Raw genomic sequence first — 10,994 nt, 5'->3', positions numbered from 1 at the left:
TACCATGTTGGTTGCTGAGATATGGCATGAGTTCCATATGGAAAAAGCATGTCTTATCTCCCCCCAGTCGCCTACTCAGCAAGAACCCTCAACAAACACCAGTCTGTTGCCAACCCACCCTTTCAAGCATCATATTCCTATGACTTTCTAAGCCATATAAGAATAAGCAGCCTGGATAGAGCTGGAATGTGGGAATGGACACAGCTCTCTTATCAACTTCAGCAATTCATGCCTTCAATTTTCTAGTCTCCTTTCATGTCAACATTCTTTCTTGTCTTTTCCGTAAACATTGATGTCTAACATTTTTTCGAGTCTTCTATAGATATTGAAATTACGACTTTTTTGTGACTAGAAAATTATGAAAACTTCGAGTCGTTATAACAATTTTTTAGGAATCATTTAATGGAATTAAATTATAAGCTTCTATTCATTTTGTTTTATTTTCACACAAAAAAAAAAAAAAAGAAAAGAAAACTTGGTACGAGTTGGCATCATCCAGACCGTGTTACCAAAGCGATCCCGGAAAACCAGGCTGTAGGCGATACCTTCTCGCAATTCCACCCTGTCGGCATCCTGACGTGGCGAATGCCTATTAGGCAGCTGTCTTTCCCTAAAGAACCAAACCGCGGCCCCACCGTAGCCGATCTATCCCCCTGGCCCACCGCCACCGATATATATATATATATATATTAACATCTTTCATCTTCAACTCTTCATCTTCGTCCGCCGTGAATCGCGGAGCGGCCGGCGTGCCATGGAGGAACAGAAGCCTCTGCTGCGCACGTTGGCGCTCTCCAAGCAGCACTCCTGGTCGCCGGACTTGCTACGTGACGAGGCCTGGTCGCGGCGCAAGGGCAACCAGAAGCTACGGCTGCGCCGCCGCAGCAGGAGCGTCACCGACGATGACTTGGAAGAGCTCAAGGCATGCTTCGAGTTAGGGTTCGGTTTCGAGACCAATTCGGTTGGGATCGATCCGAAGCTTTCCGATACCTTTCCTGCCCTCGGGCTCTACCACGCCGTTAACAAGCAGTACGCTCAGAGTCTGTCGAGGTCATCGTCCTCGGCGTCGATGGCGGTTTCCGACTCAGATACGGCGTCGCTCTCGAGTGCCAGCCCTAGCACCATATTCGACGACTCAGGTATTAATCTGACGGCTACGAATCGACTTTCATTTATTGCCTTTTGATTCAATTTTTTTTGTCTGAATTGAAATTTTGATTACGGAATTCATCATGAAGGTGATAATCCGGAGATGGTGAAGACAAGATTGAGGCAGTGGGCGCAGGTGGTTGCTTGTGCAGTGCGTCAAGCTGCATCGAACTGAAACCCTAGATACTTTCAATTCTCAAATCAATTTTGCTGTCTATAATTGAATTATAATTAAATTAACAAAATCTACAGTTTTTTAAGTAGAATTAGTGTGGGGGAATTTGTTAATTATTTTTTGGGAAAGAAGCTTTTATTATTTATGATTCCCTGTATACAATGTTCACACGCGACATTAATCACTTAGGAGTGAACCTTTCGTGTTCGAAGATGAAGAACAAAGCTGAGAATTGCTCCCACAGAGCAAACAAATCCCCAGACGATGAAGGTCTGTCGATGACAGTTAAACCCTAGGCATTTGCCATGAATATTGGTTCCTCTTTCTCGATCATAGTTGAGAGCAGCCAAATGTCCAAACAGGAGAGAAGCCACGGGAATGTTGATGAGAACAATATTGTGGTTAACCGCCGCATTCTCGACGCCGAACAGCTCGGCCGTTGCGGATGCTGAAAAGGCGATTATGGCTCCAGAAGTGGCTCCCAGAACGGCTGTAGTCATGTACAAGCATGTGTTGTCGTGGCTTATTGCCAGCAAGAAGAGTGATGCTGACATGGGGATCATCAGCAAGCCTATCACCGCTGGCCTTGGTAGTAATTTCCTCACCCTGAAGCAACCCAAATTTGAAGATTTACAAGTTAATTCATCCTTCTTGTGCGTGTCTAGAGGTTTCTCAGCAAAGATGTTAATTTCATGTTTCATTCTAATTGGAGATTCTTATTTGATTTCGTTGAGTATCGTCGTAAATTGATGATGTGATAAGTCTTACCTTTACTCTTTGAGTTAATATATAATTAAGACTAGACATACTCGCAGGTGAAGATTATAGAAAGACAAGACTTACCACATCATCAATTAGCAGCAAATTAAACTTAATGGAATTAGATGGGTATTTAGAATTAAACCGGAATAGAAAATTAAAGGGTCTTTTGGTTGTGAAGAATATTTTCTAACATGTCGTCTTCTATGTTGTGTAAAATCTTTGGTCGAAAAAAATATTTTCTAAATTTTTTAGAAATTAATGGTATTGATTTTTGAAATATAAAATGTCAAGAGTCTAATATTTAGTTGTAAAAAAATAAAAAAATAAAAATGTTCTCTAACATGGAAGAAAATTGAATACATTTTCTTGGTAATTTAGGCTTAAAACTGAACTATAAGGTAATATAATACACTGCGTTTGTGAGGACGGAAAAAAGTGAAATGAAGTGTGTGTATCAATATATAGAAGTTCCAAACCTTGTGTTCCAATAGAAAATGGGTGAGACAACTCTTCCATAGTAGCCAGATAGAGAGGACAACACCTGCAATGATGAAACTTCATGTTTGCAACGTGATTCAGATATTCTGCCCAAGCTCTTTGTATACACACTTCCAAGCGTAACCCCACAGCCACTCACTACAAAATACACCCAGAAGTTGAGATTCATCAACAGCTCTTTCACCCCATGCTCGTCTTGAATCTGATCCCCCAGCTGCAGTCCCGTCGGCTGATCTCCTTTGAGCGAATTCGAGTCCGAGCCTGAGTCCGGTGAGCGCCGCCAATTCTTCAATTTGAGGAAGCTTGCGTATATAGCCGGAGTGGCTGCAAATGGAACCACTATCACCAGGACTAAGATCACAGTTCTTAGCCTCGAGGACATGTACTTGAACGGCGGCGCTACGCTCTCGACCCAAGCGTAGGCCCCTGTTGCTATTGCAATCGCAAACGCTGTAGGGAAGATGGTTGGCCCTCCGAATCTGGTCGGTTTTGGGAGGTGGCCGAGTAAGATGGCCACAGCCAAACCGACGATTGCCGGAACAATGCAACTCAAGAGTAGATAAATGGAAGTTGAATTCTGATCATCATCATGCCCTATAAATCCTCGGGCTAAAGATGCGTAAATCATTCCACCCAAAGAAGAGTAGCATGATGTTAATGCAATCACGGTTTTGGGGTCATTTTCCCTGAAGTTCTGGTCGGCAACTAGTTGGCAGTAAGTGTTGATCCAACAGACGCCGTTTCCAGCTATAACATTTAGCAAAAACACAACCCAATAAGAGAGGAAGGCGAGGTTGTGGATCAAATTCAAGTACTGGAGGCCATAGCCAACCAAATTGAGCGTCAACCCGATGGATAACACTGTCCACATGGGGAGGTGATCGGCTGCAAGACACGACACCCACCCGAAGAGGCGGCCTACATCCAGAGCCGCAACCAGATAATTGAGTTGCACTTGAGAGATGCCAAAGCGATGCTCCAGATCAATCAACGAGTATGCCGAGACGACGGAGTGGGTGCCGCTTGTGGCTTGCAGAACAGCCATGCACCCAATGCTTAGCCAAGAGAGTTGAGATACATTCCTCATAATGTTGCTTGTTTAATCAATACAACTTTGATTTGCTACTATTAATCGTAAGTTTTTAAGGTTTTGCTTTACACACACACACACACATATATATATATAGAGAGAGAGAGAGAGAGACAGGCCATTAATATTATGTTGTTTGGATTGTGGGAGAGGGTAAGATATACACGAAAATGCAATCTGTAGTGTTTCAAGTGTTGATGTTATAGAAGTTGTTTTGAGTAGCTATCATCAGCTGATGGTTTGAAGATCCAATGGAATTACAAAGATTTGGCAGGGAAAAGATTGGGTGAAAGCTGTCAAAAATATCAATGATTGGGTTTGGGAATCAGCATTTGCCTTTGGTTTTGGGACACCCAAATAAAGATCATTAGATATATATAATATATATAGATTTGATATCTTCACCGCGTCAGACAATAATATATATAGGAATTTGATTTGTATATATACACAGATTATAATAATATAAATATATCTTATTTTTAGATAAGGTATATAAATTCTATTTTATTTTTAAACTTAAATATTTTTTTCTATTGCAAAAGTCGGAACATTTTTTATTAATTAGTGTTAAAATAAATGAAGTTATCAAACTTCTAACCCATTAATCAATAAAAAAATATTTGTATTTAAATATAATATAAAATGTATCATAGGCAACAGTTCGTTAAAAATAATAAATTACACCGATCTCCTTTTATGTTGATCAAAAAGATAACAATACCCTTAACATTTAAAAAACGATAGTAATTTTATAATTCTTAATCACACTGTTTATATCGTTATTAAAATTATTAATATAATGAAAATACAATTCTCTCAAACTCCATTATCCTTATCATTTGTCCAAAACTTAGTCAAAATCTAAAGTTTCTTAATTTTCTTTTTAGTTCGATAATGGTTAAATTATTGTCAAAATAGAGAGGTAGAGAGAGTTTTTAATAGGTAACCAAATTTAGCTAGAAGGAAAAGAGAGAAAATGAGAAGAAGGGAGAAAAGGAAAGAAAAAACATAATCATATATTTTTCTCATTAAAATTTTTAACACGTAAAATAAAATAGAAAAAAATGTAACCAAAATTGTAAAAGAAGAAGAGATATTTATCGTTCTTTCAAATATCATAAATGTCTCTATCTTTTATCAAATTTTTAAAAAAATGTAGAAATCTTAATTTGTAAAAAGAAAATGTTAGGTTTATAGTTGAAAAACAAAAAAAGTTGGACATATATTTGTGGCAATTAATGTATTTGGTCACGTGAGAGAAAGAAGCAGCCAAGCTGTCCTCTACTATAACTGGATTTGTGGCCACATAAGCCACATATATATGGTCACGTGAGACACGGCAACATATATGGTATTCAAAAATGTTATTTAAATATTTAACATGGTTAAATTTATTTTTATATTTTTTTGTAATTATTTAATTTTTTATTATTTTAATTATATTTTTAGAGTGATATTTTTGAATCAATTTAACCTATTATATATTTTGATATTTTTTAATTTTATGATAATTTAAATTTTTTATTATTTTAATTATATACTTATATTTATATTTTCAAGTCAATTTAATTTTTATAATTTGATATATATATAAATAAAGATAAAGTGAAATCAATCGATTTAATTCTCTTTTTATTATACGTTAAAGTATATAGATTAAATTGACTCATAAATATAAGTACATGTATGTAATTGAAATAATAAAAAATTTAAATTATTATAAAATAATTCAAAGTATATGCATTAAATTGATTTAAAATTTTAAATATAAATATATAATCAAAATAATAAAAAATTTAAATAAATATACCTAAAAAATATAAAATTACTAAAGAAAAAATATGGATTTGTCTTATTTATGAGTAATATATTTAAAAATAATATTTTAATAATGATATATTATATAATATATTAATATAAAAATATCAAACTTAAAATTAAAAGTCGGGTTTGGGAACGATGAAAAGGACGGGTTAGAGAGGGAGTGGACAGGTGTCGTTTTGGGAAATGCCGGAAGAGTTGATATTTTGGGGGGTGGGTTTGTGGAATCCTAGGAATTGCCAAAAATGCCAGAAAATCTTCCTTAAAACGCAACCTTAATCAATCTCTGCCTTGCATGGTGTTCCACTGTCAAATGATCCCATCTGTCACCTCTCAACCTACTACCTACTACTACTACTACTACTAATTATGATTATTATTATTATTAATTTGCTTTGCCACCATAGCATTCATTTTCTTATAGGTGAAACATAAATATATTTTTGTATTTTAATAAAAGTCTTGTGATATTTTAAAATTTTAAAATGTTCTATTAAACAATTTTATTTTAAAAAATAAAATTATTAAAATCTTTTTAATTTGTATTAAATTAAACGTACTTTATTAAAAAAAATCTTATGACATCTTGAATTTTTTTAAATTAATAAATAAAACTATTAAACACTTTTTAAACAAATTTGAGTGTTACGAGAAGTTTTTGGTAAAGTACAAAAGTGAATTTAATTTAATACAAATTAAAATGTGTTTAATAATTTTATTTTTTTAAATTAGAAGTGTTTAATGAGACGTTTTAAAAGTTTAGGATGCCACATAAATTTTTTGTTAAAGTATATATATATATATATATATATATAGTTAGCATATAACATGCTGAGGGTGATTTTGTAAAATAAGCATCATCGATTTACAGGATGCCCACATAAGAAAATTTTTGTAAATATTAACGAATTATTTGAGATGATTTAAGTACTTTTTCTCTCTTTTTTTGTCGGAACACATGGTTCATTTTTTTTTTTTTGTTTGAGCTAAGCATTGGAGGCCAGTTGGTTCCAAAGGTCTCTTGGGCTGTCCATATTATGTTATGGTCACAACAAGTTGATTCGTGCAGTCATTAGCTTGACAGAATCATAGGTCTTATTCTTGATAAATCATTGTATAAAATGATCAAGGCATTCCCCGACGCCAAAAGAGAAAGCATGAATGCTTTTGAGAAGATTTGAACACTTAATCTTCTAAATGTAAAAAATACACTACAATAAACTGCATTCACAACAGAGTAATATTCAAATAATTTCTAAAGGTCAATTGATATGGAGTCTCCGGTCAAGGATTAAAATGACAAAATTACCCTTTATGCTGGTAAACTTTGCCACTTTACGGTGAGACGATAGTGAAAATAGAAACATTGTATATCCATTTATAAATTTGATTCTCTCAAATTGGCATAATACATAAAATTTATAATAATTTTATTGATAGTTGAAGTTTAATTTTTTATATAATATTTATATAAAGATAAGTTTGAATATAGTGATATAATTAATTTTATATTAAATATGAGAGGTCATTAATTCAAATCTTATTTATATAATAAGTTATTATTTCTTTAAATGAAATATTTAAGAGATTATTAACATTTAACAACAAATCGAAAAACATACACAAAATGGTTGTTCCCTTAACATGTTAATTAATAATGTTATAAAAAATTGTTGAGAACATTTACATTTAAATTCTTGTAAAAGTAAGGTTTGATCCTTCTATATGCGATCGTCAATAATCAAGTTAGTATTTATAAATGAGTAAACATAGATATTACAAAGTTTCTAAAGTCAAATGTGTTTATTTGATAAAGTTTTACTCATTTATATAAGTTGAGCACACAATATGGAATTCTCGACCAAACCTATCACTTGAGATTTCTGGATTCTAGGTAAAGTTGATAAGTTGCATGTCACACCTTAACTAGCAAGATATACGACACGTTTTAACTAATAAGACACGTGACATATTATAATAGACTAATAACTTAAAATAGTTTATACTTTTTTCAGTTATATATTCTCTCTCCAGATGATCTTATGGTCTCTTGGTGTTCGTTCTCCGAGAGACCGTAACGGTCTCCCAATTTTTCAGTTTATCTGAGATTTTTATATTTTTAACCCCTTTAGTTATTTTTGAGCTTTTAGGATCTTCTTTTTTTTTTTTGTATCTTTTAACAGACTTTTACCTATAATATATCATATATAATTTTCAATGATCAAATTAGTACTTAGGAAAAAGTGAAGGAAGATATTACAAAGTCTTTGAAGTAAGATGTGTTTATTTGTTGAGCCTTTTTTTCATTTATATAAGTCGAGTATATAATTGACAAAAGGGGATTCTCAACCAAATCTCTCATTCAAGATTTTTGAACTCTAGATAAAATTTTTTAGACTTGAATCTTTTCGTCACCAAGTAACAAAAAAGTTAATGGATTATGTGTCACACCCTAATTGACACAAAAGATGACATGTTTTAGCTAAAAAAACACATGATAGACTATAATAGGCTAGAGAATTATTAATGATAAATTTATAATTCAAGATTTTCTCAACATCTCATCCTTATAAAAACAACTATATATCCTAAGGTACAAAATTTAACCAGTCATTTGCTCACTTCAATTTAATTTTACAAAATATTATCTCTTATTTACACACCAAGCTCGGTTTCGAATAGTCTTTTTGATTGCGTTGTAGGCTTTTGATAAAATATGTGTAGTTTATTGGTGTTAATATTACCTAAAAAAAGTAAACATTAATTATAAAACACATTTTTTATATTTGCATGTCCTAGCTATGTGTGTCTACAATAACTACGTCTCATTTTATAAATTTTTTATACATTATTTGGTGTTTTGTTTGATCTCGCATCGATTCTTAATTCGATATATATGTATTAATTTTTTTTTTTTAGAATTAGTTTATTATAAGTACAACTTGTAGTCGTTTATTTTGATCGTTGTTGTGTCTTTGCCTGGATTTTGTTTATATTTTAAATTTTATAAAAATAACAATAAACAAAAAATTTAAATAAACAACTTATCTAAAAAAGGATTAATGCAACATAAAGATTATTTTTTTTCCCAATATCAATTTTGGTGAAAAATCTTACTACGATCGGCTACGGAAAGTACCGTCGCACCGTCCACATGGCAAGTTGGCAACGTCAAGGACCTTTGCTTTGCCTTTGTGACGAAATCCTTCCACAAAACCACGACTTTTATAGCAATTTCCCACACTGTCTCCTCACGTGGCGCTTTCCTATTGGCTGCCATCTCATAGTTAAAGCCCCAAAACCACGGCCCCACCACCCGCCGCCGCCGCCGCTGCTTCTGGAACCAGCCTTTTCAAATACTCACAACATCCAGCCCACACACTCAAACCAAAATCGCATCTTTTACTCGGCTGCTTCCCCGCCGCCGCCTCCTCCATGGCGGAACCCAACCATCCGCCGGCCTACTCGATCCACCATTCCTGCTGCCCGAACTGCCTCCGGGACAGGGCCTGGCGGCTCCGGAGGAGGAACCAGAGGCGGAAGCAGCGCCGCGGCATCAAGGGTATCAACGACGACGACGTCGACGAGCTCAAAGCCAGCCTCGACTTGGGGTTCGGGTTCGAGCCCGACACCGCCGAGAAGGACCCGCACCTGGCTGACTCCTTTCCTGCGCTCCGGCTCTACCACGCCGTTACCAAGCAGTACAGCGATTACACTCAAAGCCGACCACCGACAGCGTCGTCCTCGGCGCCAGCGGCGGTTTCCGAGTCCGATACGGGCACGATGAGTGCAAGCCTTAGCGCCATCTTCGACGACACAGGTATTGATCTGACCCCCTTGGATCTCGTATCGTTTTCGGTTTTCGATTCAAAATTCTGTTTGTAGGAGATGATCCGAAGAAGGTGAAGGCGAGACTGAAGCAGTGGGCGAAGGTGGCTGCACTTGCAGCGCGACAAGAAGCTGCGAGCACCAAACTGATCAAACCCTAGATGGCTCACCCAAGCCCGACGTGGAGCTCCCTATTCTCAATCCAAATCAATTTCGCTATATAAAGTCAAAATAGTAAATAAATTTGCAGTGCCTTTACGGTTGGGAACCTGAAAGTTTTCGCCGTCGATGAGAAAGACGGCGTTTAGTTTACGATTCGCCGGCGGCCGGAGAAAGATAGCGGATTTGTTCGGTGAATTAAATAGTAATTAATGAGTATTAACTACAGGGAGAAACTATATAAATATTTTATTTTTATATAGAAAAAAAATATTTTTTTATTATATTTACAAATTCGAACTAGGCCACTAATTAACATTTATTTCTAATAATAAATTTATTTTATTTTATTCCATATATACGTAATCTTATATTTTCTTAATTTAGATGAGTTTCACTTTAAATAATGTTGTGGTTTTTATTTTGTAAACAAATATATAATGAATTTTTTGAAAAAAATACTTTACTAATATAAATTTAAATATTAAAATGTGGTATTTATGTATAAAATATAATCAATATAATATGACGAATGAAATGACACCTATTTTTTTTTGCCACATGAGAGAGCATGGGGATGTAAAAAGGGAATCCTATCAATTTGCTCAATAGTGCAAATAACTAATTATCGTCTCGATAGGGTCAGCTTAAGGCATAGGTCGATGTGACCTATGCCTAGTGCCCCAAAAGGGGTTACAACAAAACAAAAAGTTACAAAGGCCCCAACCTTACCTAAAATGACTCTAGGCTATCAGCAACTGATTAGTTGGCGGCTCCCAAAAAGGAGCCCCAAAAAATATGCAGAGACGAGGTCGCAGTTGCTAGCCCTGCCTAAAAGGAGGCATGGCTACTAGGTGCCAATTGCCAAGACCAAGAGCAAGAAGAGCTCGAAGAAGACGGCAATATACGGAGATGCCGATTTGTCGGTGACAACGTGAGAAAGATCGAGAGATTGCGCATTGCCTAGGGTCCTTCATATGCTTGAGTTGACCCTATGTCTTGGTGAAAAATTTAGTAAAACTATATAGGGTTTATGCAAAAAAATATAGTCATTTGGATAGTCAAGAATATTTTTAAGTCACAAAAAATATCCAAACAAATGGTCTAAATCGTAAAAGAAATAATTTATCTTTATATAACGTAAATAAATAAAAATATTTAATTTCTACCATTTTAATTATGTAGTTATTTGTTGCAATCAAATACCAAGATATCATTAAACTTGAAATGTCATTTGTTTTTTCTAAATTCTAGCTCTAAGTAATGCATTTTCCTTTAATAAAATAAAAGCCCCTATTTTGTGAAAAATAATACATAAAAAGTGCTCAATTATATGAATTAGGTAGCTTATCATTTTGGTGGGTTAATGTAGTTATTATTTATGATATAGATGGTGAGTGTTTGTTATTGTATTAATTCACGTGACTGGAAAGGATCCTCCCTGCTATGATGAAGCAAAAGACTTTTAAGGAGTGAGATCAATATTGGAAATAGAAATGAAAATGAGAA

The 10,994-nt window shown here is 34.6% G+C and overlaps 3 protein-coding genes across 3 annotated transcripts; 2 read left to right on the top strand and 1 right to left on the bottom strand.

Moving 5' to 3' along the window:
• The first annotated feature begins 52 nt into the window (after positions 1–52).
• On the top strand, positions 53–2,300 carry LOC127802581 (uncharacterized). Its single transcript, XM_052338468.1, has 2 exons — positions 53–1,139; positions 1,239–2,300. Exons 1-2 carry the CDS (start codon positions 755–757, stop codon positions 1,322–1,324), a joined length of 471 nt encoding a protein of 156 aa, XP_052194428.1. The 5' UTR covers positions 53–754; the 3' UTR covers positions 1,325–2,300.
• On the bottom strand, positions 1,510–3,629 carry LOC127802246 (protein NUCLEAR FUSION DEFECTIVE 4-like). Its single transcript, XM_052337959.1, has 2 exons — positions 2,563–3,629; positions 1,510–1,930 (listed from the first exon to the last, which is right to left on the bottom strand). The coding sequence occupies exons 1-2, from the start codon at positions 3,627–3,629 to the stop codon at positions 1,510–1,512; spliced, it is 1,488 nt and encodes a 495-aa protein (XP_052193919.1).
• A 5,274-nt stretch (positions 3,630–8,903) lies between these two features.
• Positions 8,904–9,526, top strand: LOC127801244 (uncharacterized). The gene is made up of 2 exons (XM_052336180.1): positions 8,904–9,318; positions 9,384–9,526. Exons 1-2 carry the CDS (start codon positions 8,934–8,936, stop codon positions 9,485–9,487), a joined length of 489 nt encoding a protein of 162 aa, XP_052192140.1. The 5' UTR covers positions 8,904–8,933; the 3' UTR covers positions 9,488–9,526.
• The last annotated feature ends 1,468 nt before the right edge of the window (positions 9,527–10,994 follow it).

Source organism: Diospyros lotus, chromosome 5 (assembly GCF_014633365.1).
Source record: "Diospyros lotus cultivar Yz01 chromosome 5, ASM1463336v1, whole genome shotgun sequence".
Taxonomy (NCBI): Eukaryota; Viridiplantae; Streptophyta; class Magnoliopsida; order Ericales; family Ebenaceae; genus Diospyros; species Diospyros lotus.
Note: the sequence above shows the minus strand (reverse complement) of the source record. Positions and strands in the feature narration are given on the sequence as shown.

Bases quoted from the DNA above. Each gene is read 5' to 3' on its own strand.
- LOC127802246 (XM_052337959.1), bottom strand. From the start codon at position 3,629: ATGGCTGTTCTGCAAGCCACAAGCGGCACCCACTCCGTCGTCTCGGCA. The intron at 1,931-2,562 runs GTTTGGAACTTC...GGGTTGCTTCAG, and splicing joins ATTTTCTATTGGAACACAAG to GGTGAGGAAATTACTACCAA.
- LOC127802581 (XM_052338468.1), top strand. From the start codon at position 755: ATGGAGGAACAGAAGCCTCTGCTGCGCACGTTGGCGCTCTCCAAGCAG. The intron at 1,140-1,238 runs GTATTAATCTGA...TTCATCATGAAG, and splicing joins CACCATATTCGACGACTCAG to GTGATAATCCGGAGATGGTG.
- LOC127801244 (XM_052336180.1), top strand. From the start codon at position 8,934: ATGGCGGAACCCAACCATCCGCCGGCCTACTCGATCCACCATTCCTGC. The intron at 9,319-9,383 runs GTATTGATCTGA...TTCTGTTTGTAG, and splicing joins CGCCATCTTCGACGACACAG to GAGATGATCCGAAGAAGGTG.